This window comes from Aethalodelphis obliquidens, unplaced genomic scaffold, assembly GCF_003676395.1.
Source record: "Aethalodelphis obliquidens isolate GAN/ISIS:26980383/991018 unplaced genomic scaffold, ASM367639v1 scaffold12, whole genome shotgun sequence".
Lineage (NCBI taxonomy): Eukaryota > Metazoa > Chordata > Mammalia > Artiodactyla > Delphinidae > Aethalodelphis > Aethalodelphis obliquidens.
In genome coordinates, this window is record NW_020837956.1 from 9,699,312 (window position 1) to 9,727,147 (window position 27,836).

Consider the following 27,836-nt stretch of genomic DNA (forward strand, 5'->3'; position numbering starts at 1 on the left):
GATATGCTCTAATGTTTTATTTGGTAGCACAATGGAGTTAGGCTATATCCTCTTACTTCAGAACAATACAAGTCTACCAAATGGCTAAAGCAGATTAGAAATATATCTATGGCCACAAAACAAGGCCAAGTTAACTGGATCCTGAAGGAATGAACCTGTAATACTAAACTTGGAAGCACAGTTGCTATAACCAATGAGCTAGCTATGTAACTGCTTCAAGAATTATTTTATAATGTAATATTCAAGCCTAATAGGAAAGTAAAGCAAGGTCTTTAACAAACAGTGTTGTTTGTTATTGAGCATAAGGAAAAAATTATCTTTATCCCTTATCTCATACCACATACAGAAATTAATTTGAATTATAATTAATTTGAAGAATAATTAATTTGTCACTTATCTAAAAGTAAAAGCACTAGTCATAGGGAACAAATGACAACTTAGACTTCAACAAAAGTTCTAAAATTCCTACTCATCAAAAGACGCCATTAAGGGCTTCCTTGGTGGCGCAGTGGTTGAGAGTCTGCCTGCTAGTGCGGGGGACATGGGTTCGAGCCCTGGTCTGGGAGGATCCCACATGCCGTGCAGCGACTGGGCCCGTGAGCCACAAATGCTGAGCCTGCGCGTCTGGAGCCTGTGCTCCGCAACAAGAGAGGCCGCGATAGTGAGAGGCCCGCGCACCGCGATGAAGAGTGGCCCCCACTTGCCACAACTAGAAAAAGCCCTCACACAGAAACGAAGACCCAACACAGCAAAAATAATTAATAAACTCCTACCCCCAACATCTTAAAAAAAAAAATAGACACCATTAAGAAAATAACTACACAAGCCACAGTGTGGAGGGACTTGTATTCAGAGTACATAAGTACAACAAATCCACAATAAAAGTATAAATAATCAAACAGAAAGCATATGAAGTGAAAAATAAAATAACTGAAATATATACAATTTTGTCAATCTTATTTTAAAAGACTTGATTTTCTTCAACAAATACTGTAGGATATTCTAATTTTTAAATAAACCCTTGGCCTTTCTCACCTTCTGAGACGGCCCAAACTCTGTGGAGTGTGTTTCTCTCTAAATAAACCCACTTCTTACCTATCACTTTGTCTCTCACTGAATTCTTTCTGCGATGAGACATCAAGAACCTGAGCTTCATTAAATCCTGAAACCAGAAGTAAAACCCTCCAACAAATGGAAGACTCGATGAAGCATTCTTCATTCCAGAGAGAAGGTCACCATTTCATAACCTGGAGAACCACAGAAGCTCATCCAGAGACCACCTGAGGCCAGATTAAAGGAATGCAGGCCCTGAACACACCCTGATCCTTATCAGCAACCCTGCCCTTGAACCATTGCTATAAAACTCCTCACCAAATCCGCCCCGCCCCTGCCCCCCCCACCCCCCGCCCTGGCTTGGGACACACAGTTTTGAGGGTACTAGCCCACATGTCCCCATTTGCCTGGCAAAGCAATAAAGCTGTTCTTTTCTACTTCACCCCAAAACAAATAAATAAATAAACCCTTAACATTAGAAGTGAAAAGTTTATGGTAACCATCTCTTTATATGTATTTTATGTACAGGCTATAAAAAATAATATATTACAAATATGATTTAAAATAAGCAAAACATGAATTGCCCTAAAAATGATAAAAGGGAAATCTTACAACCATCTGACAATAAAGTAATATCAGCACATTTAAAAATAATGTATATAACTCTTAAAAATTAACAGAAATGAAAAAATTAAAACAAAGTATATAAAAATGTCCCTTTAAGAAATCTGAGATGAAAACAGCCAAAACTTAAATGAAGTTAAATCGTTTTAGTCCTCATTACAGCATTAGATTGGGTTTGGCCCTAAGAAATAAAACCTCGACAGTAATTTCTTTCCTAAGAAATTTTTCCACTGTCCGTCTAAACAATTATACAACAGACATAACTCTAAATGATTTTCCTCTTTTAATTCTTCATCCTCAAACCACCTTTTATTAATTTTTCCTTCAGTAGAATGAACTGTCCGCACACTATGCAGTATTTACTATGAAGCATGCTGTGATGTAGCTAAAGACCAATGTTTAGCTAATGGATCCAACCAGCCGAAACATGTCAATTTCCACAGCCTCCCAGCCATAACTCTCTACAATCTCAGATCCTGCAAAACAATTTTACTACTGTTGGGCTTCACCTATCACTCCTCTACAGTAGCAAAACCCTGAACGCTTTGTACAGATGTATCAAGAATCTCGGGTTCTCTAGATAACGACTGGAGAAAACTGAAAGTGAGAGTGGAATCAATTACTCTGAAAACTCTAAGACAGCAGCAACTGTTTTGGGGGCTTTTGAATTCTAGGGTAAGCCAATTATTCTACCTAAATATACTCATATTTTAGTGCCTGAAGTTTCCAAATGATCCTCACTTATTTCTCATCTATCCTTGTTGTTATGGAAGTGACAAGAGATTGGACCAAGATCTTTGCCATAAAAGTGTATTAGTATTTGAGGGACTGGAGTGGTCAGGAAACAATGGAAAGAGTACAAACTTTTTAAAAGAAAAGAGTAACTTTCACTGAGGTATAAGACCTATAATCTTGAGAAAGAGACATTCAAAACTAGGGATTTTTAAAATTCAGTTTGAGATGGTGTTAATAATACATAAACAAGTAAGTAGCAATGAAAACTAGAATGTAGGAAAGAGAATTGAGTGTGATACAAACAAGTAAATGAAAAGAACACAAAGTTAAATCCAAAAATTAAACAATGATTGTAAATACACATGATTTTGGTATGGCTGTCCAAATCATAATTCCCCCAGGTGGCCATGTGTGTGCTACCCTTTAGACCTTCATTTGAGAAACTACTAAATCCCCCTCCTATTATTCTAAACATTGGTTCCAAAAGAGAACTGTTACTGTCCTACATGATGACATTGCCCTTCCGAAAAACATAATGCTTAGCAGTGGGATAAAAATTTGATGTAAGCAGGACCAAAGTCCTGTTCTTGGATTTTTCAAGTTAGTGCTAAGGGAAGGAAACTTTGAGGATGCAGTTGCAGAGCTACTGGGGTGACCCCTGCTGCTGAATAAAGCTTACTTCAAAGAACAAAATCAATACACACAGAGAAGTGGAGGTAAGAGACAAAGAATTCCAATGATAATGCACATCCTTGCCCTCAATTATGTACATAATGTGCATTTTATGTTAAGCATGGTAAATATTTCCTACAGTTATTGCAAGAATTAAAAGAAATAATATAAAAGTACTTCATAAACTCTAGGTTTATCAAGGCTTATATTACTGTAATCACAAAACATGCATAAGACAAATCTGGTCTGCCAGTGGGTTTTGTATGGCCTGTGAGCTAAGAATAATTTTTACATGTTTAAATGTTTGCAAGAAAACTCAATACCAGGATATTTTGCTATATGTGAAAATTAATTGAAATTCATGTTTCAGTGTCCATCAATAAAGTTTTATTGGAACACAAGCACACCCAATTATTATATATTGTCTGTGGTTGCTTTCATGCTACAACAGAGTTGAGTAGCTGCCTTTATAGAAAGTTTGCCAGCTTCTATACAAGACTGTAAATACACACACACCAAAACAGTTTAAATGACTGTTAGAAAGGTAAGAGCATAAATAATTTCATCTCGTCTCTATCTTCTCAGTCTGAGATGTGATATTACTTTCTATAAAAACCAAATTTTAAAAATAGAACTACCATATGACCCAGCAATCCCATTCCTAGGCATATACCTGGAGAAAACCATAATTCAAGAAGATACACTATTTACAATAGCCAGGACATGGAAGCAACCAAAATGTCCATCAACAGAGGAATGGATAAAGAAGATGTGGTATATATACACAATGGACTATTACTCAGCCATAAAAAGGAACGAACTAGTGCTATTTGCAGAGATGTGGACAGACCTAGAGACTGTCATCCAGAGTGAAGTAAGTCAGAAAGAGAAAAATGTCCTATAATATCACTTGTATGTGGAATCTAGAAAAATGGTACAGATGAACTTACTTGCAAAGCAGAAATAGAGACACAAATGTAGGGAACTAACTTACGGAAACCAAGGGGGGAAGGGGGGGTGGGATGAATTGGGAGATTGGGATTGACATATATACACTACAATGTGTAAAATAGGTAACTAATGAGAACCTACTGTATAGCACAGGGAACTCTACTCAGTGCTCTGTGGTGACCTAACTGGGAAGGAAACCTAAAAAAGAGAGGCTATATGTATACATATAACTGATTCACTTTGCTGTACAGCAGAAACTAACACAACATTGTAAAGCAACTACACTCCAATAAAAATTAATTTAAAAAATTAAGTTAAAAAAATTTTTAAGTTAAAAAAATTTTTTAAGAGGGCTTTAACAGCTTCTATCTGATTTCCATTCCTCTACTGTGTAACTCTTCCAATGCATCTAAGTCTTCCCCACACCAAGTAAATAGCCCCACCAAGTTGATCAGGCTAAAACACTACGAGTGGATAATCATGGGATCATGATTCATTCCTTTTCTTCATCCCTTACATCCATCCATCAGCACATCAATAGGCTCTCCAAAATACATTCCAAATGCTACCACTTCTTTCACCTCCACACAAACCCCAGCTGTCATCATCTTTTACCAGTACTCCTGCAAAAACCTCTTAACTATGATCTGAGGTTGTGGGGATTTTGGGGGAAAGAACTTAAGGGAGTGGCAATACAAGAGAATACTACAGATAACACACACACACTCAAATAGTCTAAAATTTAAGTTTTATTGTTCTTGTTCTCACTTTGGCAAGAATACCCTCATTTCTTAAAACAGTTCTTTTAGAAGGAATTTTTCAGCTTTCATTTAATGAAACGAAACTATAAATACCTATTCTGGTTGTAAAACACACCACCGGAGAAAAAAAATGAAGCCCAGTTTTAACTTCTTAATGTGTCTTGTGATGTTGGTTCTTCTATAGCTCTATACTTTAACTGAATTAAATTTGCTGATTGAATTTTTCATAAAACACTCATTCTCCAACATTCAACATAAGAGAAGAGTAGCAAATGAAAGTAGTGTGGTATAGTGGAAAGCATACTGGATTTTTGAAGGCATAACATTTGGGCTTTAGTTCTTCCTTCATTACACTACTTGTATGATCTTAAACTATTAATTGTATGATCTCAAACTAACACAACACTGTAAAGCAACTATACTCCAATAAAAATTAATTTTAAAAATTTAAATATTATAGCTTCCTCATTTATGAAATATGGATATTAATGTCTGCTCTAACTCCTAAAATTGTTAGTGAATCAAGAGATCATATTCCTGAAAGTAATTTTAAAAGGTAAACGCTAAAGTATGAATATAAAATGTTAACAACAATCATTGAATTAATGTGATTTTCTGTCAGTCTACAAAGTTTTAAAGTTAAATTTATTTCCTCTAGGGCTTACCTGGTGGCGCAGTGGTTGAGAATCTGCCTGTCAATGCAGGGGATACGGGTTCGAGCTCTGGTCTAGGAAGATCCCACATGCCACGGAGCAACTAGGCCCGCTCGCCACAACTACTGAGCCTGCGCGTCTGGAGCCTGTGCTCCGCAACAAGAGAGGCCTGCGCACCGCGATGAGGAGTGGCCCCCGCTCACCACGACTAGAGAAAGCCCTCACACAGAAACGAAGACCCAACATAGCCAAAAATAAATAAATTAATTAATTAATAAAAAAGATTTATTTCCTCTAAATTATTTTTCAAATATAAAAAAACTTAACTGAAGTCTTTACAGCTATAGTAATCAAGACAGTGTGGTATTTACTTAATGATAAACATAACAATCTATGGGACAGAATACAGAGTCCAAAATAGACTGACACATATGTAGTCTATTGATTTTCGGCAAAGGTGCCAAGGCAATTTAAAGGAAAAGGGCTAATCTTTTCAACAAATGTTGCTGGAACAAAGGGATATCAATGTGCAAATAAATGAACCTTGATTCTTACCTTATACTATATGTAAAAATTAACTCTAAAAGGATCACAGACCTAAAAATAAAAGCAAAAACTATAAACTTCTAGAAGAAAATAACAGGAGAGAAATTGTGACATAATAAGAAATATATATATATATTCGATTTCTGTCCCCATTTCCTGGCATAGAACTTCTAAAACCCTTGGAATTTTCTGAGTAATAGGGGTGAGAGGAGCCCCTTTCAACCATACCTGAGTTTATGCTAAAGAGGTGACTTTTAGAGGGTGGGGGCTGGTTACCAGAGGAACCAACCCTGTGATTAGAGGGTTGGAACTTTCAGTCCTACCCCTCAACCTCTAGGGAGGGGAGAGGGACTGGAGACTGAGCTCAACCACACTGGCCAATGATTCAATCAATCATGCCTATGTACTGGAGCCTCCAAGAGAACCCTAAATGATGGGCTTTAGAGAGCTTCCAGATTGATGAACATATCAAGGTGCTGGGAGGGTGACACGCCCAGAGAGGGCATGGAAGCTCCACACCCCTTCCTAAGTACCTTGTCCAATGCATCTCTTCCATTTGGGTATTTCTGCATTATATCCTTTATAATAAACCAGTAATAGTAAGTAAAGTGTTTTCCTGAGTTCTGTGAACTGTTATAGCATATTATTAAACCCAAGGAGGGGGCATGAAAATCTCGCATTTATAAGTGGTCAGTCAGAAGTACCTGAAGTCTGAACTTGTAATTGGCATCTGGAGCAGGGAGGCAGTCTTGAGGGACTGAACCCTTAACCTGCAGGATCTGCACTAATTCCAGGTAGTGTTAGAATTGCCTGGTGTGGAAAACCCACACATTTGGTGTCAGAAGTGTTGTGAGCAGAGAAAGAGTTTTCTTTCAGAATCTTTGTGACCTTGGGTTAGGTAGATTTCTTAAATGGGACACAAAATATACCATAAGAGAAAAAAATAATACATTGAACTTCATCTTAATAAATCGATAAACTGGATTTCATCAAAATAAAAAACTTTCAGGAACTTCCCTGGCAGTCCAGTGGTTAAGACTCCACGCTTCCAATGCAGGGGGCTTCGGTTCGATCCCTGGTCGTGGAACTAAGATCCCACATGCCCCACAGCATAATAAATAAATAAATAAATAAAAATTAACTTTTAAAAAACCCCAAACTTTCACTCTTCAAAGACACTGTTAAGTAAGTGAAAAGTTAAGCTGCAAATTGGAAGAAAATATCTGCAAAACACATAACTGATAAAGGACTTGCATCCATAGTATACAGAGAACTCTCAAAACCTAATAATAAGCCAAACAACCCACTTTTTAAAAAATGAGCACCGGATAGGCAAATGCATAGAGTCAGAAAGTAGACTAGTGGCTGCAGGGCTACAGGGAGACATGTATTCCAATGTTCACAGCAGCTATATTCTTAATAGCCAAAAACTGGTAACAACTGAAATGCCCATCATCTGGTGAATTGATAAACTAATAGTGGTATATTTATACAATAAAATGTTATTCAGCAATAAAAAGGAACAAATTACTGAAACATGCAACACAGATGAATCTCAAAAGTATACTAAGTTAGGACTTCCCTGGTGGTGCAGTGGTTAAGAATCCGCCTGCCAATGTAGGGGACACGGGTTTGAGCCCTGGTCCAGGAAGATCCCACATGCCGCGGAGCAACTAAGCCCGTGCGCCACAACTACTGAGCCTGTGCTCTAGAGCCCGTGAGCCACAAGTACTGAGCCCGCGCACCTAGAGCATGTGCTCCACAATGAGAGCAGCCACCACAATGAGAAGCCCGCACACCACAACGAAGAGCAGCCCCCGCTCGCGCAACTAGAGAAAGCCCGCGCGCAGCAACAAAGACCTAACACAGCCAAAAATAATTAATAAATAATAATAAATAAATTTATTTTTAAAAAGTATACTAAGTTAAAAGCACAAAAGACCACAGATTATAAGATTCCAGTTATACGATATTATAGAAAAGACAAAATATAGGGATAGAAAGCAGATCAGTGGAGGTAGAGGGAAGGGACTGACTGCAAAGAGGTACAAGGGAACATCTTGGGGCAAAAGAGATGGTCTATATCTTGACTGTGGTAGTGGATACACAACTATACAAAATTTTCAAGACCCATTATACAATTGAAATTGGCATAGTTTATCGCAGGTAAACCATAGCTCAATAAAGCTGATTTTAAAAATTTGAATTCTCAAAACTACTCTGTAGTTCTACTCTTTTTCACTAAAATCAAGATATGATAATGAGGTGTTCGGTGATGTTTTAAAACAAATGACTGTGAGAATCTGCTATCAAGAATGCATTGTATTTGATAACAAAACTACCAAATTCCCAAAGGAACAGAATATACTCAGTTTTAAGGAAGTCCAATGAGGTTTGGCAAAAAAGCAGATTGGCTTATGCAGGGTTATACAAAATACCAGTGATGAGAGGAAGGAACAGGTTAATAAGCAGGAAAAGAAAACAATTCACAAAACCTTGCTCTAAAGATACTTTCTCATACAACTCTTAGGAACGTGTCATAATCTTACCTGTTGGTTTTCAAATTCCCTAATTTCCCCTAGGGTATTATGGCAACTCTGTCAATATATTATATATGTAATATATAATAAATAATGGCATAAGAAGAAACAAGGTAGCAATAAATGAGGCAAGAAAAGGGATACTGAGAGAATCCACATAACATTCCCCAAAAAGGGGTGAGACTGGTAGAGTAAAGTTGGAGCCAGGTGGCCCAAGCTAAGAGTTTATCTCACAGAAACTGAAAATGATAAAAACCTTTTAAGCTGGAGCGTGACAATAAAAATGCTGTATTGAAAGAATAATCCAGTGGCCATATGCAGGTTAAATGAGAGCAGGAAAGATCAAATGCGAAGACATTAATTTCTAGACATTAAAACATTGCCTAAAACTACCTGCCTAAAACTACATCAATGGTTTTCAAACTCCTGAAACAACTTTTTTGTTGTTGCTGTGACACAGTCACACCCCCGTGAGTCCCATCAAAAAAACATCTAACATTACCTTATAGGTGCTACTACTAAACAACTGTTCAGAGCACAGCAAGAGCCCAAACTGCTTTAAGTACCAAAGTAGGTGTTAAAGTCCGGAAAGAAAGAGGGCCAGAAGGTAAAAGAGGTGACCTCACCCTGGTCACACAACCCACTGTTTGCCTCTACCCTCACTACCACCCACGAACAGCTGTCTGGAGAGCTCCACAGCATCCTGGGAATTCTCCTTAGTAACTGAATAGGGATCCTGAATCCAGGTTGATAAACAGTGATCTATACTAATTAACCTGGAAGAAAAAAAGTTTTTATAGAAATATAATTAATTTTTTCCACAAGAAAAAAAAATACTAAAACTCAAGGAAATACATATCCAAACACATAAAAGTATTTTAGTAAACAATAAAGCCTTAAATATGAAAAAGGACAAATTAAGAATCTGAGAATGGACATCTAAGAAGTATATATACTATTCCAAAACCCTGTCATATGATCAGATACAGTGACTAAGATGTATGATGATAAAGCAGGCTTAGCACAGTTGTCAGTGTTTCACCTGTTTTTTGCATCCCGAAAATTACTTTTCTCTAAGCTTATATGACACAACCAAAGTCCACACAGGCTATATCACCATCTATTCTATGAAAAAAGGATGGTATATTTATAATCAACAATGCAGACATCAATGTTTATACAGGAGTCAATAATGTCTGAAGAGTGAATAATTTCATGAAAATTGCTTACTGTCTATCTCCCTTCATTATAATATATACTTTAGTAGGAATTTTTGTTTCTTTTCTTCACTGATATATTCCCAGTATGAAAACAATTCCTGGCATGTAGCACTTGCTGAATTATTAGATTTTCATACTGGCATCAATAGTTCATTTCAGTCACAAGAAGTCCGTCACTATAATCATCATCCTCATATGAAGGGTTGTAATAACAAGTTCAGTTTTATTCAATCTACTTAAAAGTTACCCTTGAGGGTATTTTTTTAAACTGAAATTAACAATTTTTTTGCCGTTTAGTTATTAGTTAATTTATGAAAAGTGTCTGACATAGTTCCTGAAATCACAGCGGAATAAAGGTTAGCGCCTTTGCTTTGCTACTCCCTTTCAAAAAGTTACCCATGTCCATAACCTGCCGCATCAATGATTATTTCCTAAAGCAAGTATATTGAAGACCATAGATTTAATCACAGGACTCATACTGCAACAAACACATAGAAAAATACCTTAGAAAAGTACCACTTGTATAGATAACAGAGAGAGGATAGAAGTTATTGAATTCATTGACTTAAATTAGGACGACATCAGGAGAGCACAGCTGACAATGGTCTCCGCACAGGTTGAAAACTGCAACAAAAGTGAGCACTGTTGGTAGTTTATCATTTTCTCAGGTGTATGGGAATAGGGAAAAAAAACTAAATGTCATTCCTTTAAGCCATTTTCAAGAGCTGGGAGGGCTACTGTGACCTGACTTCTATTTTTCTGCTTACACCCTAAACAAAGACATGCATTTGTAAAAACCATAAAAGGCTGGATGGTGGAGGTTTAAGACAGCCCTCCTTTGTTTCCAAAGCTTCCTATACTTCACCATCGCCATCCTTATTACTCTGTATTTTAAAAGCCAACATCATAAGCTCCATCAGGACTATGTTTATAGCTGGAAGAGTGCTGAGCACATACCAAGCGTTCAATAAATATTTCCCGAATAAATACTGCCTGAATCCCCCACAGAATTATAAGCTTCATGAGAGCAGGGATTTCGAGTGTCTCATACACCAATTTTCCACTGCACTTAGCACAGAGTATGATCCAAAGAAGCTAATCGAAAGCTATTTACTTAATGAATGTGTTTATGACCAGGAAACACACACAAAAAAGTGACCTATATGAGACTCGAACCCATAACCTTAGCTCCATTATAGTATGCACTAATGAACCAAGATAAGGAATTTCACAGTGTGCAAGTTTCAGTGTGCATATAATCATTAAATCTCACCCACAAGCACTCACAAAAGTTTCAAGAAAATTAGTCAAATATTGATTACTTTCCCAGCCATTCTCTTTATTCTAAACTTTGTTCCCCAATACCTTATCTCAAATGACCCATAATAATAGATCCTAAAAATTAAGAAAATGTTGTTTGTGCCAAAAAACATATCTTCACTAAATAAAACTGGAGAGGATTAAAGAAATAAGATGAATGCCAAGAGGTACTCAAAGCAGTCAAAGAAAATCAAAGGCTATGCCCCAACTAAACTGAAAACAGGATATCCTTCAAATTAAAAAATAAAATAAAATAAAATTCCCACTCACTCATCAACAGAAGTCAGTTTTGACACTTTTCTGGAACAAATGGCTCAAAGAAAAATGCAAATTTTGTCATTTGCTCTAACGTGTCACTTAAAGATCAGCATAAGCAGTTGCTCGAGACCAACATACAAGAGTAAAAAATGATTTAAGGAAAAATGTCAGATATCAAAACTAAATAGCTTTGTTTTAAAACAGCAAGTCATCTCAACTTTAGGAACTCATCAATTTTGGAAAGTCTGAAGAAGTACATTCTCTGGAAAAAAGTTTTTAAATGAAAAGAAGTGTATTCTTATTATGGAATATGACAAATATAATATAGCATAATTTGACTCTCTAAGATACTAACACCTCACTGAGCCAGAGATTTATCCTAAAAGAAAAACAAGAAACAAAACAAACAAAAGAAAGATAATCTCAACAAAAGTAAATACAGGGAGCATAAATTGTCTATAATTTAAAACATGCACATATCATCAAGTTTGTGAACTAAAAGCTCAGGTATTTTATTATTATTAAAGGCCTCATTCAGAAGTCTATTATTTTACTCTGAGGAACATCTGGTATTATGTTATTCACATATTACTAACATTAGCAATATTTATTAGGTATGATTCTGTCCCCGTAGGTGCTACACCATACAATTTAAAAAGGCATAGACCTTGATCTCTGGGTTTTTTGAGGTCCAAAACAATCCTTATGTACGTCAAACCAGCTTTGTTATTTGGTTTCCTAGCCTACAGCAGATTTAAAATTGGAAATCAAAAGAATGGCTAGATTAGAAACAATAACCAATTCAGTTAACAATGAGCACCTCTAGAGCCTAGAGTACCACTTCCTACCAACAGGAACCACAACTTCTTAAAGAAACAGCTGACCGCAGAATTGGAACAGGAAGTGTAAAAGAAAAGTTTGAACATCTTGTCACATCAGAAAGCAAGGAAGCTAAGAAAGAGCACTAGGACCAGGACTCAGGAAGCAGTGTGAAGATACTCTCAGAAGTCAAAGATGGGAAAATCTAAGCATCAAATTTTAGAAGAGTAATGGTAGCAGATCAAAATACATCAAATATATAAAAATCTTTAAGTTTCAATTTAAAGGATAAACAGAAGACAAAGAAACATGTTTGAAAAAAAAAAACACCAAAAGATACAGTCAGTACTTATGTTAAACTTTACAGGAGAAAAGGTCTAGCTTCTTTAACAAATTGCAAAGGGAAAAAGAAAAGGGAAGGGAAATATATAGATTAAAATACTTGAGATGTAACAACCAAATGCAACGTACGATCTTGTTTAAAACTTGATTTAAACAAACCACTGTAAAATGACACTTTTGAGACAATCAGGGATATTTGGCTGGATATCTGACATTAAGAAATTATTGTCAAATTTTAGGTCTAATAAGAGAAGAGTCATCTTTCCAGATATATAAGCTCAGATATTATGGGTGAGATTTCTTAAATAATTAAATAAAAAGAAAGGAAAGGATAAAGTACACTGACACTAGGTGACAAACAGCAAGGAAGACAGTTATAACTGTCTAGGGTCACTGAATGTATGGAGCAAACAGTTCTACACAAATAGCTCTCAGAGGCATCACTGTATTACAGCACAGAACCATGTCTAATGCTCATAGTAACCACCATCAGTCGTCAAGAATAAGGTAAATTATGTTCTATATACACAGCTTAGGCAGATCAGATGTCCAAATAATGGAATACGATGCATTAAAGTTTATATTTATACTCACTGAGAAGGAAAGATGATCACAACATTTAAAGGGGGAAAAAAAGGTTGATTTTGCTGCTTAAATCTGTTTTCTTTTACCCAAGCCCCCCAACAACACACACCACCTAACACTACCTTGCTCTAAGATAACTGCTGATTGTTTAAATGTAGAAACATAAGAACAAACATCCTGAATGGCTTCCCACTTAAGAGCAAACACCTTCAAACTAATTTACATTAATGGTCTAGTCCATGTGTTTAACACAATTTTTAAGTGTAAGATAAACTATTATGCAGTTACAAAATTACAAGAACCGGGGCTTCCCTGGTGGCGCAGTGGTTGCAAGTCCGCCTGCCAATGCAGGGGACACGGGTTCGTGCCCCGGTCCGGGAAGATCCCACATGCTGCGAAGCGGCTGGGCCCGTGAGCCACGGCCGCTGAGCCTGCGCGTCCGGAGCCTGTGCTCCGCAACGGGGGAGGCCACAGCGGTGAGAGGCCCGCGTACCGCAAAAAAAAAAAAAAAAAAAAAATTACAAGAACCATAAAGAATGTTCGCTAACTTAAAATGACTTAATTCAAAAATCTCACCTGAACCCTACTTAAAATATATATGCAAGTTATCATGAGCTGAATTGTGCACCTGAATCACTTCATTGTGTCAAAAAGCAAGAAAGTCCTCAAAGAATGATGGGAACATGTCAAAAGAATACAGAAGCCAGCATGAATGGGTAGCCGATAGCCAAAACAGGACCAATTTGAGTATCAAAATAAATAGTAATGGATTATAACCCACTGGAAAAAAATAGGATACCTGATTCATACAGATATAAATAAACCAATAATTTGAAGGTCTGATGAGGAACAGAGTATTTGCAGTTTCAAAGTACCTCCTACAAAACACTAATTACAAAGATTTTTTTTAAATGTATATATTTATTTATTTATTTATTTATTTTTGGCTGTGTTGCGTCTTCGTTTCTGTGCAAGGGCTTTCTCCAGTTGCGGCAAGCGGGGGCCACTCTTCACCACCGTGCGCGGGCCTCTCACTATCGCGGCCTCTCTTGTCGCAGAGCACAGGCTCCAGATGCGCAGGCTCAGTAGTTGTGGCTCACGGGCCTAGTGGCTCCGCGGCATGTGGGATCTTCCCAGACCAGGGCTCAAACCCGTGTCCCCTGCATTGACAGGCAGATTCTCAACCACTGTGCCACCAGGGAAGCTCTTACAAAGATTTTTTTTTAAGTAATTTTTACAGTGGAAAGGCCTGGCAGACACCACCTTAATCAAATGGTCAAAATGGCCATTACCAGAATGGGACAAATCAAAACTGTGTGCCACCTGACAGGATGCAGTGAGACAAAACATAGCTTCACCTGTGTGGCTTTTGTGCCAAAGATACATAACTTGAATCTAATCAGGAGGAAACCTCAAATTTAGGGACTTTCTACAAAACAACTGGCCTGCAATCTTGCAAAGCATTAAGGTCATGAAACCCAAGGAAAGACTAAGTAACTGTTCCAGATTGAAAGAGACTAAAGAAACATGACAACTAAATACAACATTTGATTTTGAACTGGATCCTTCTGCTATAAAAGACATTATTAAAACAATTAGCAGAACTTGAATGGGTCTGAGGGTGAAATAGTAGTAATGTATCAATATTAATTTCCTCATTCTCTTCACTGTAATATGGTTATGTAGGAGAATGTCCTTGTTTATAGGATATATACACTTAAATGTTAGCAGGTGTTAGGGCATCATTTCAACAACTTAATTCTCAAATTGCCATGACCACAAAGAAGACACTCCCAACACCTCTTGGGCAAGATAAAGGCTGCAAACATATGCCTATAGAGGCCAGGCAATAAGGTAAATACTTGAAACAAGCTAGGTATAAAGCAAGGACTGAGGCTGTTTACCTGACGCATCACTCAGTGAGTATATATCATCTGGAATGCAAGTCCACAGTGGCAATATCATTCCATTTTTCAAGAGAAACCAAAGATGCAGATTTTTATGTGAAATTTCCCAATTTTTAACACACTCAAAAGGGCCAAACAAAACATGTCTGTCGACTAAATTTGAACCACAGCTGTCTCTGGCCCAGAGGCATGTTTCTCAAACTGAAGCCTAGGGATAAAAGGAAACCACATGATATACGTGGAACATATTCTTGGAGCTGCAGTTTTATCCCAAGAGTTTGCCTGGAATTTTCTGGGAGAGGAACAATTTCTTTATTTTTAAAATGCAATATTTTGGAGTTGAATGCAAAGTTCATATGATTTTTAAAAACTTCTCATTTAAAAATAATTTCAAGCTTACAGAAAAGCTGTAAGAACAAGAATAGTACAAAAAAACACCTGTACAGTTTTAACCAAATTCATCTATTGTTAACATTTTACTCATTTGCATTACTTGCATAAGAGCATCCTTCCACCCTCCCTCTTCCTCTCTACGCAAACATACAAATACATACACACGTAAATACATAGCTCTATATATACGTATATGTGTATATATATATAAAACATATATACATGTTACATTATTTTTTCTGAACCATTTGAGAGTAGGTTATATATCATGGCATTTTATTCCTAAAAATTTCAGTGTGTATTTCCTAAGAATAAAAACATTATGTTACAGAACCTTTGGATAGTTACCAACTTTAGTAAATTTAACATTGATGCCATACCTTTATCTAATCTACCATCCATATTCCATTTTTGCCAAATGATCCAATAATATCCTTAATATCATTTCCCCCTCTAATACAAGATCCATTCTAGAATCAGGTACTACAAGTAGTTGTCATGTCTCTTTAGTCTCCTTTAATTTGGAACATTTCCACAGCCTTTCTTTGTCTTTATAATATTAACATTTAAAAAAGTACAGTCTCGCCCCCTACCCTTTTAAAAAACAGGATGTTCCCCATTTGGAGTTCAATGTTCCTCAGGATTACATTCAGGTTATGCATTTCCGGCTGGCGAACTACATAAGTGATGTGTTCTTCGCAGGCATCACATTCAGAGGCACACAATGTCCACTGGTGCTATTTATTTTGATCATGCACTCAAGGTGCTGTCTGATTTCATCACTGTATAGAGTTACTATTTTTTTCCCCTTTTAACTACTAAGCAATATATGGGGAGATATTTAAGACCATGCAAACATTCTGCTCCTCATCAAAAATATCCCCAGAGATTTAGCATCTATCAATGATTCCTGTCTGGACTAATCTTTATTATAATGGTTGCAAAATAATCATATGAATTTTTAAGTTAAGTAGACTCAATTTCTGGCTACACTCCCAGATCCCTTAGGTGTAAGCACTCGGTCTCCTCTACTTTAGGAGCACTACAGTGCAGTAGTTTGAGTGCAACACTAGAATAATTAGGTGCGGCTTCCAGAAAAAACAAGCATACCTGAGCCATGCCTTAGAGACTGGATAGATTTTGTAAAGCTAATGAGGTGGAGAACCAGTCAAGACACATACAACTCCATCAGGAAAGCTGAAAAAACAATATGGTGAATGCTTTGCAAAGTAAATAACATACCTTAGCCTACCAGTTTCATAAAGCCACATTTCCACATATGGAGTTTGCCTGAATTACACTGATTCTAGAACTATAGATATACTTTCGCTGCTCCTGATATTAACTATATTCTAATCATTATATTCAGATTCTAAAAACTTTTCAAAAACAGCACAATTCATTATAACTACTTCTCATTGTTCATCCACATTTTTATATATATATATATATATATATATATATATATATATATATATGTGAGCCCTCCGACCTAGTCTCTCAAAGATAGGGAACAGACACTAAAAGTGTACCTTTCATCTGATTGTGACCCCTAGAAAGAAAGAAATTTTATACTGCCATCTAAAGCAAACATATAAAACTGAAATTAAGTTTCTTGAAGCAATATCATGCAAAGCACCAATATTTTATAATCTTTCTTTCTTCCTCCTCATTCTTTTTAGTATTTGTCTTGACTGCAAATAAATTGATTTCTAAATCCTTAATAGGTGATGCACAGACCTGCACTTGAAAAACACTACCCTAGAACCTGGCACAGAGTTCTTTATCATATTCCCAAAAAAGTCCGGAAGAAAGTTTTCATTTATTTCAGGTGAAATAAGAAGAAAACAAGAACATAAAGAGTTATTTAATATTTTAAAGGATTCTGAGATTGTGTATGATAATTTTTTTGGTCTTCAAGTTATTATTTTTTTATGCAACCATGGTAAGAGCGAAGGTTGTAAGCTGCCAATTATATACTGGTTCCCTAATATTTTTCCCCCCAATTTTATAGGGTCATGAAATCTCCACTGCTCTGCTATGAGATTTCAAAAACACATGAGAGTGTCAGCCTTCAATGGGTTTACAATTTGGCTGGGGAAATAAGACTTACAATAATTTTAGGACTTGTAATAATTACTTCTACCTTTTGAGAAGAAATATTCTGTGATAAGTGCCCTAAAAATGTTCTTATGTTAAAAGTTCAAGGGTGAATATTTTAAGCTGGGAATGAAAGAGAACAAATAACGAAAGGTGTTCAGAAAGGAAACAATATTTGAGTTGGGCCTTGAAGGGTACTTCAAAAGAGAATAGTCACAGGGATGGAAAAAAGCCAATCAAATATGGGGAAAAAGAAATAGGTCAATTAGGCCAGAACATGTTAAGACAGTAGAAACAGATAATGGAGGACCCTTGACAACAAGGTTAAGGTGCTTGAATTTAGTCATTAAGGCAATGAAGCAATCTGAAAGAGTGAATGGGAGAGTCAAAGCACTGTTTAAGGAAGATTAGTCTGAAGGTCCCACACACACACACAACAAATTATAAACAAGTGGAGATTCTTGAGGCTATGCAATAATCCAAACACAGAAAAATAAGGACTTCAACTGTGGTGGTGGAAAAGGAAAGTAAGGAATGGGAAAAGGTGACAAGGATTGATATGTCTTAGAAGAGATTTTAATGTGGTAGGCAAAAATGGCCAGGAGTCAAACATGGTTCTAAGATTTCAAGGCTGGGTGATACTTACAGACAGTGGAAAATAAGAAAAAGAAGCTGATTTAGAGGATGAGGAGCTCAGATTCAGGTATGTTAGAGTCAATGTACAAGTGGGTTATAAAGTGTCAGTAATAGTGTAAGGAAAAGAACATTGGACCCCATCAGAAAAATCTGAGTTCAAGTGGAAAAAAATGGGGACTTCCCGGATGGCACAGTGGTTAAGAATCTGCCTACCAATGCAGGGGACACGGGTTCGGTCCCTGGTCCAGGAGGATCCCACATGCTGCAGAGCAACTAAGTCCGTGAGTCACAACTACTGAGCCTGCGCTCTAGGGCCCATATGCCACAACTACTGAACCCGCGTGCTGTAACTACTGAAGACCGCGCACCTAGAGCCCATGCTCTGCAACAAGAGAAGCCACGGCAATGAGAAGCCCACGCACTGCAAGGAAGAGCAGCCCCTGCTTGCCACAACTAGAGAAAAGCCCACGCGCAGGCAACAAAGACCCGATGCAGCCAAAAAAAAAAAAAAAAGAAAGAAAAAAATGGTTAGGATCTAATGAAAAAACCACCAGAATGCAAAATTATATCTACAGTATAATTTTCACTGTGTAAAAAAGGAGGCATAGGAAAAGAGTAAAAACAAGTACATCAACATGACAACGTCAGCTGAATACAGATAAACTGGAACAAAAGATAATTTCTTTTTCTTTCTTCTTTTGTACTGTGTTCTCATTGGATACAAACCTTACAAATTAAGCTCCCCACCAAAAAAAAAAAGAAAAGGAAAAGAAAAATCTGGATTTGAATAGTCTTTTTAAAAACTGCAAACTCCTTGAACCTTAGTTTCCTCATCTATGAAAGAGGAAATAATTTCTTCTCTCCCAAGGTTAGTGTGCAGATTAAATGAGATAAAGTTTTGTAAACTATAAAGCAATATGCAAAGTTAAAGCATTATAACAGCAACAGTTAAAACTATAGGACAAGAGATCACACAGAGACATAGAAATATACTACAGATATGGGAAGCACATTATTTCCTTAGACTATTTTAAAGTTTTAGAATCCATCTATTTTAAAGTCAAAATGTTGGGACTTCCCTGGTGGCACAGTGGTTAAGAATCCGCCTGCCAATGCAGGTGACACGGGTTCGAGCCCTGGTACGGGAAGATCCCACATGTCGCACAGCAACTAAGCCCGTGCACCACAACTACTGAGCCCGTGTGCCACAACTACTGAAGCCTGTGTGCTCTAGGGTCTGTGCTCCACAACGAGAAGCCAGTGCAATGAGAAGCCCAAGTACCACGATGAAGAGTAGCCCCCATTCACCACAACTAGAGAAAGTCCCCGCACAGCAATGAAGACCCAACACGGCCATAAATAAATAAATAAATTTTAAAATAAAATCAAAATGTTGTCTTTTTTTTAATTAATTAATTTATTTAATTTATTTTTGGCTGCGTTGGCTCTTCCTTGCTGCGTGCGTGCTTTCTCTAGTTGCGGTGAGCGGGGGCTACTCTTCGTTGCGATGCATGGGCTTCTCATTGCAGTGGCTTCTCTTGTTGCGGAGCACGGGCTCTAGGCACGCAGGCGTCAGTAGTTGTGGCTCGCGGGCTCTAGAGCGCAGGCTCAGTAGTTGTGGCGCATGGGCTTCACTGCTCCACGGCATGTGGGATCTTCCCGGACCAGGGCTTGAACCCTTGTCCCCTGCATTGGGAGGCGGATTCTTAACCACTGCGCCACCAGGGAAGCCCTGTCATATTTCTTATGAACAAATATTGAAGTTTTACATGTAATAGAAATGGACTCATATACATAAAATTAATATGGTACTTGTCCTACATGCTATTCAAACTTAAATACAAAGCAGAAAAAGACCTAGTAATATCATTCCCTAGTATTTGGACTTCTAAATAAATTATTTCATGGTTTTAAAAGGCCAGTCTCTATAGAGATAAATTCAGAATCTCCAAACGTTGTCTCTCAGAAGTTACACGCTTGATACATAGCACTGCGTTCTAAATGGTGCTTCCCCCTTCAACTCCCATTTCTGGTACTTTACTTATATCTCTAGATATGTATTTAAAACCAGACAGTAAGCTCCTAAAGGGCAATAAGAATGTCACAAAAATAGGTACACGTTAAGAAATACTCTAGCTAACTCATGTTACAGATGTACGAGTTACTACTCATGCCATATTATAACGTAAGCCTATCTTGAGCCCTTCAAGAGACAACCATTAAGAAATTAAAAGTTAAGAAAACATTCCCCAAGTAATATTATTACATGGGAAACATTTTTATATGAATAAATATATACAGAATGCTTTAGACTAGATTAATATTTAAAAATCATATACTACACTGTTCCTTTAAGAAAGCAAGAGTATACGTGAGATGAGAAATAAGTGCTAATATTGTGATGTTAAAGAGATTGTTTTAAAATATCTCATAAACTGAAGCATACTACTACTGCACTGAGACTGTTACATTTCTTATACTAACACTACAATTTCATCCACTACAATTTTCCTTTAAAAAGAAGTTTTGGAGTTTTGCTTTTAACCTTTGGAGCAGAAAAAGTTAAAATTGATGTGGTTAACAATATGCTTTCTTTAAAGCATAAACACAGACTAAACCTGTAGGCTAATCCCTAGACAAGTCTTAAAATTAAAATCTTTATTATGAAAAAGAGATGCTAAAAAAACTAAGCATGAAATGCACCTAACCCCTGCCTTAAGAAAATCAACAAAAAAAGCTGTATCAAGTTTCCCACTTTTGCACATAGACCTGAGATTTAAAATATTTACTGTATATATGTTTTGTACATGTATGTGTGTATTCTAAACTGATGTGGAGGCAGGACGTCAAGATAGATTGTTTTCCCCTCACTAAGTTAAAAAAAAATTGTTTCTAAAGTATTGCTTTTTTATATTACCCTATTCGTGAACTAAAAGACACTTTGCCTGAAGTAAACGGTACCACCACCTGCCAGCCAAACTGCCTGAAATTCATCAGCTGTAGAGATTAAAAGCATCCTTTAGTTGTTTTTATGTAAAACAAAAGTAATACAAAAGGTATATAATTTCTATGTGGAACATATAACACAATCACCCACAGACAATCACCTAACGTTCCTCTCAGTGATTTCAAAACCACTACACACAGTTTTAATTGCCATTAGACATCTTATAAAATGCACATAATAGTGTTTTCCTTATCTAAACACACAACAATCAAGGGTACAGTTTGAATTTTAAAAGTTTTTCACTTTATGAAATGATGCACCATAACATTCCCTTAAATAATCAGCTTCTCTATAACCATTGTTTACAAAGCACTGAGCTTTCCTGCTTATAAAAATGTAGTTTTCTTACACTTTTTTTCAAGAACTCATCTAGTACATAAAAGGAGACACACACATACACTTCCTTGAGAATAAATGTTTTCAGTACTTGTGACCCCAGAAGAACTTCACATGTTTTGAATTCTTGTTTGGTTAAAAAAAGTTTTTAAACATCTACTAGAATACAAGAACTTGCCTTTACATTCATGGCTCTCGTGATGATAAAATAAAGATCAATGTAACTCTAAGCTCTAGACTAATGAACTGCAGGGAATAGAAACAAGCAATTTGGCAAGAGCTGGGTAAAGCTATGTTTAAAGACTACCAATAAAATATACCAGCATTACCCTTCCCTCACTCCCAACTCTTTAAGGTTTCAATTAAGATGGGGCCTAGTTTTACTCTTTCAAGGGGGACAGAAAGAGAAAGCACAGAGCTCCTGCTGAGAAGTATCTTCATGAGAAGCAGCTCCAAAAATACTGCCAGGAACCATTTCTTGCCCCCCAGCTGACATAGGTTCCTCTCTTTAAATACAGGTATATCCCCTGCTCCTGACCAACACCATACTTAAAGAAAGGAAGTCTCATCAAGGTACCATCCAAGGATGGCATCAAATAAATAAAAAAATTATCAAATGAATAAAAAAATTCAACACCAGGGTCAGCTATAATGTTCTTGATGAAAAGTGGGAGCCTCAACTAAAATTCATCTTCATCTCTCAGTCTCTCCTATCAGTTGCCTCATGAACTGGATAAGAAGGGATAGCTGTTTAACAAGGATACCCACTGTTTCAAAATAAACTTAAATTAGTGAGAAAGACTCCCACAAAACACAGAAGATGAAGCTTCCGCAAGCCTTCGACGTCCTCAGAACCAACAGGAAAGAAGTAAAAGCTGATTCTAATTTGAGCAGTGATCCCACCATTCCTACAGGCTGAGGAGCCCACAGTTCAGAGATATCTCAGTCCCACCACATCCCCCAAGACAGTTTTTTGGCCAAGTATATGATCACCTCTTCGTGAACATAAAGGACAAGTCTTTCAGTCCAATATGATTAGAGAATAAATCCAGGCATAAGGCTTAAAGAAAAAAAAAGCAGTGAAAAGTTGATCCCTCTTTAAAAGGAGCCCAAGAATGAAACAACTTCACAATGTAAGGAATTACAAGACATCAAAGGTTAGATAATGGACAACAGGTGCCTTTGGGGAGGAAAGAGTAACACTCAGTTGCCTCCTATTTTAGGATTTCCACTCTCAAAGTACTTGTGTGTGTGTTTCCCAAAGAAAGTGTGTGTGTTTTTCCCCAAAGAAAGTCAAGGCCAAAATTATGGTTTTTACTATTTAATACCTATAATGGGTCCATTGCTCTTTAACCTACTTTTTAATTTTAGATTTTACGCCACCAGGGAAGTCTAGGTTTTTAAAAACCCATTTAATCTCAGTGTGTCTGAATAAAGTATGGCCTATGGCCAGATTATGCACTGATCCATGAACATTAACCAACTAGGAATTTACTATCAAGAAATGCAAAGAAAGGCATCTGAATACAATCTACCTCCACATAAAATACTCAATATACAAATCCAGCAGCAGGTATCACATTAACTGCAGTATCAACCAAAGCAGAAACTTTCTCTCACCATCATGACAGCTGAGCTCAATCTTTACAGTAACCAGATTCCAATGGCCTCAAAGAATAGTAATTCCAGACAGAGATTATAGGGGACTGAGTACCAGCCTTCAGTTCTGAGTCCCTTGGCCAATTACAAAATTTATTACCTTTATCTGGGTGAAAGGGAACACTGAAAGGATACTTCAGCCTACTTCCCTTTCTCCAATCCACAAAGACAACATATTCCAAAAATGGAGAATCCTTTCTTTCCCTGTCAGAGGCCCCCTTTCCTATGGATTAACTGGGCAGGATTACTTCTCCCCAGCATGCGTGCAGAGCCAGCAAGCATAGTTCTGCTTTCACTCCTCTTTTAAAGAGGGTCCCCAGGCTTCCCTGGTGGCACAGTGGTTAAGAATCCGCCTGCCAATTTAGGGGACACGGGTTCAAGCCCTGGTCCAGGAAGATCCCACATGCTGCGGAGCAACTAAGCCCGTGAACCACAACTACTGAGCCTGTGCTCTAGATCCCGCGAGCCACAACTACTGAAGCCCGCGTGCCTAGCGCCCGTGCTCTGCAACAAGAGAAGTCACCGCAATGAGAAGCCCATGCACCGCAACGAAGAGTAGCCCCCGCTCGCTGCAACTAGAGAAAGCCCGCACGCAGCAACGAAGACCCAACACAGCCAAAAATAAATAAATAAAATAAATTTTAAAAACCCCACTTATGTTAAAATAAATAAATAAATAAAAATAAAGAGGGTCCCCCAACACAGATGCACCTCTTCCTTTCCTGTATTAGGCAAATGATGCTTCAGTGCTTCTGGTTCTCTCCACCACTGCAAAATGTTCAGAGAAGTGGAGGGAGTGAAGGGAAGTTGTCAGTTACTCTGAGAAATACCTAAAAGAAGACTCCAAATTTAAAGTGAATACTTGGTGGGGCGGGGGGGAGTGCCCCCCTCCTGAAGAGGGAATGGGGGTCCCTTCCCTAAAAGGGAGCCTCTGCCTGGGTAAGGGGTGTCCCCAACCTGAAAGAGAGCTCGGTATGTGGGAAGGGGGAGGAATGTTGTACCCAGAAAAGGGGTCAGGGTTTGAGAAAGGTGTCCTAACCCTGAAGGTGGGGGGAGCCGTGAGTGTATGGGGAGGGCTGTACCAGCTTTGGGGGGCCGCGCTGAGGGAAGGGGTTCCCACTACGGTGAAGAAGGGCCCCGCACTGAAGAGGACGCTGGGAGGAAAGGAGGGTCTTGCTGAGGAGGGCTGGCATGGGGGGAGGGGTTCTGAGTCCACCGGAGCCCGGAGAGGGGCAGTAGGCTCGAGGGGAACATGTGCAGTGGAAGTGCCGCCATCCCGAGGGGCAGGGTGGAGAGCAGGCCCGGGCTGCGTGTGGAGGGAACAAGGTTCCCACCCTGCGCAGGAGAGGGAAGACTCCCGGCCGTACTCACCGAGGCTGCCGGCGAAACCGTCCATCTTGCGGGGAAAGCGCCGGGCTCCAGGCTCAGCGGGGCGGGCACTTCATTCAGCGGACCGACTAGGGTCGCCGACGCTGAGCCTGACCCGCTAGCTTTCTCGGGCGCCCGGCTCGGCTCCCACCTCCCGCCTCCGTCGTCCGTTCGTCCACCACGGGGCAGTCAGCCGCAGACGCCCGGACCACTTCCCCGTCAGGTTGAGAGCCGCGCCGCGCCGCTCCGCCGCCTGCCCGGCCTCCCTCCCAGACAGCAGCCGCGAGCGCCCCGCCGCGCCCCGCCCCCGCGCCCGCGCGCAGCGGTAGCTCCACCCCCGCGTACGCCGTCACGCTTCCGACTCCGCCTCCCACGTGACGACCCGGAGGCGGGGTCTTGCCGACCCTTCCCTCTCACCTTGCCTCGGCCTCGGGTTCCGCCCCCCGCGCTCGGGAGGGGTGGCTACGCTTGCGCGATGGGCCTGCTGAGGGCCTGGGACTTGGGGCTTGAAACTGCTTCCGAATGGGTGGGGATAAGGGGAGACCTCCGGCATGGGATCCTCAGGAGCTTCTAGGGATTCCTTTTCCTCGCAGCCCCTGGGGAGTCCGCGGAGACCCATCGGAGCTTACGTTTGGAGCCCCTCTAACAGGAGATGGTCACCCCGTGTGTCCAAGAACACTGAAGAGGCAACCAAGTGCGGGGAGGGGTCCAAATTTCCCGGGTTCTCCCTTTGCCCCAGTAGGATGAGGGACAAATGAGGGCGAGTCTTCTTGACTAGCTCAAGGCCACCATGCCACAACCCAAGGCACACAGCAGAGCCTAAGACATACCAGAAGCAAGGAATGTTAGTACTGGACAGGACCCAAGAGTTCATCTTGCCTCCGCTTCAGGGAGGACACTGAGCCTTGGAAAAGACATGAACTGCGCAAGCTCATGGAGCCTGGTAGAAGCAAAGTTAGAACCTAGGCTTCCTAATCCCCCTGGTGTTTTTTCCACCAGGGATGCAAAGCCACCCCTTATCGGGGATATCATAGGATTGCCTACTAGGGAACTATAACAAAGGGTTGAAATGAAGTAAGCCTGAATTCCAGGCCCAACTCCATGTGACTCAGTAGGTGACTGTCAAGTCACTAAACTTATTTGGACCTCACTTTATTCATTTGCAAAAGGGAGGACTGGACTTGTAACCAAAACCTCTTAAGTATACACAGCGTTCTTCTTCCTCCTCCCTCCCCAACCCACATTCTCCATCCTTCTAAAGACCTTCTAGTGATTTCCCAAGTCCCTCTTGGGACTAGGTTTTGTGGATCAGAGTACTAGTTACTGAGAAGAAATGTAAGGTGCCCAGGAACTAAATTGATCTATACAATAATAAAGAGCTGAGTTAGAAGAGAATAAGAGTCATTGTAGACAGAGTTCCAGGAGAGAGGGAGGTACTAAAGGGAGATGAGAACAATGAAGTAGCAACTGTCATGAGAGGGACTTAGAGGAATTAGATGGTTGAAAGGATTGTTAAACATTTTTTTGTTGTCTTGCAGTATACTTCTTCCCTTTGGTGCCTCTTTAAAAATCTTCCCCCAAAAATCTAAATTACTTTAAATTTCTTTTTTGGATATCAGACCTGTGTGTCTTCTGAATACCATACTATGTGGAGAATGGCCATAAGGCAGCCAAGATAAATTCAGATTACAGACAAAATGGTGTCTAAAGTTTTCTGTTTCTTCAAAATTATTTACCCAGTGTTTCCTTTGCTATGGACATTTTCATATCTGTATGATGCTACCAAGTCTAATCGCTTAATATTTGAGACATCCTCAGTTCTGACAGCTGCTCTTCTGTGTCTGCATGCAAAACTTTGTGCCTTACATCAATTAAAAGAATAAGAACTTGCATTGTTATATTGGTATACATACATATACACACATTTTTTAGTTAAACTTTTTATTTTGAAATAATTGTTGATTCACATGTATGTGTTAGAATACCCTTTACCCAGGTTCCTCCCAATGGTAATAGCTTACAAAACTATAGTCAATATCACAACCAGGATATTGATACTAATACAATCAAGATACAAAACATTTCCATCATTTCCATGAGCACAAGGATCTCTCAAGTTTTCTTTTATAAACACGCCTTTTTTTCTCCTAATACCACCCCCTCCTTCACTCCTGGCAACCACTAACCTGTAATCCATTTCTATAAATATGTCATTTCAATGGAATCATATAATATGTACCAGTTTGGGATTGGCTTTTTTGACTCAGCGTAATTCTCTGGAGATTCATCCAGGCCACTGTGAGCACTAAGAGTTTGTTCTTTTTATTGTTGAGAATTCCATGGTGTGGATTATCACTGTTTGACCGTTCACCTGCTGAAGGACATTTGGGATGTTTCCAATTCAGGGCTATTATGTATAGGTTTGCTATAAATATTCATGTACAAGTATTTTTTGTGAACATACTTTTCATTTCTCTGGGATAAATACCCTGGAATTGGGTTATTTGGTTGTATGGTAGCTGTACATTCAGTTTTTTAAGAAACTGCCAAATTTTTTAAAGAAGAATAGGATCCAGTTTTATTTTTTCTTCCAGTTTTATTGAGATATAATTGACATACAGCACATGTATGTATATTTTTAATTCGGAGAAAGATCCATGTTTTGTGGTGCCTGAAGCATTTACTATTTGCGGGGCCCTTTTAAGAAAAACTAATACAAAATGTACAGATACAAAATTAGGTTAAATGGAGTATTTCTTTAGACTAAGAAAAGAAATCACAATACATTACACATTTTAAGAAGACTGTAACTACTATAAACATTACAAAATTGAGAAATGTGACATTTAATTAAATGCCCAACATATCTCCAATACTTTTTTACTTTTTTAATATTTGAGACAACCTCAGTTCTGACAGCTGCTCTTCTGTGTCTGCATGCAAAACTTTTTTTAATAGATGTTATGTACTGGGATCCAGCTATATGAAAGGTTTTGTATCCAGGTACTTTGTATGTCTAACCCCATTTCAATGTCACAGCAAGCCTATGAGATCAGTGTTATGAATATGATAGTGAGTTTTTAATAGAGAGGACAAAAGAACTTTAGTTTTTCCTCTAGTTGATGGTTGATCAAATTTGTCTTTATTTTTGACAGTTGGGATGCCTAAAAAACCACTTCACACATATCATATAGGCTGTTCGTAATATTGCCGCAGGAATTCTGGTTAATATCATTTCATGTGATTCCCGTTTTAAAAAAAGAAAAGAAAGAAAGTGTATGGTGAATTTAAAAAGGATTTAGAAGGATTTTCCCTAGACTTAGCTTCTGGCTCTTTATGTTTCAAACCTTG

General features: G+C 38.6%; 1 protein-coding gene across 2 annotated transcripts in view; it reads right to left on the reverse strand.

The window, feature by feature from the left end:
* Positions 1 to 24,762, reverse strand: part of EML4 (EMAP like 4) — a 154,710-nt gene extending 129,948 nt beyond the window's left edge. Inside the window, exon 1 of one of the 2 annotated variants that reach the window (XM_027113289.1) lies at positions 24,489 to 24,762. In XM_027113289.1, the coding sequence (XP_026969090.1) occupies positions 24,489 to 24,513 (25 nt within the window). In that variant the 5' untranslated portion in view covers positions 24,514 to 24,762. The remainder of the gene's footprint in view (positions 1 to 24,488) is intronic. The other variant, XM_027113285.1, reaches the window with a different exon arrangement.
* Positions 24,763 to 27,836: the final 3,074 nt, after the last annotated feature.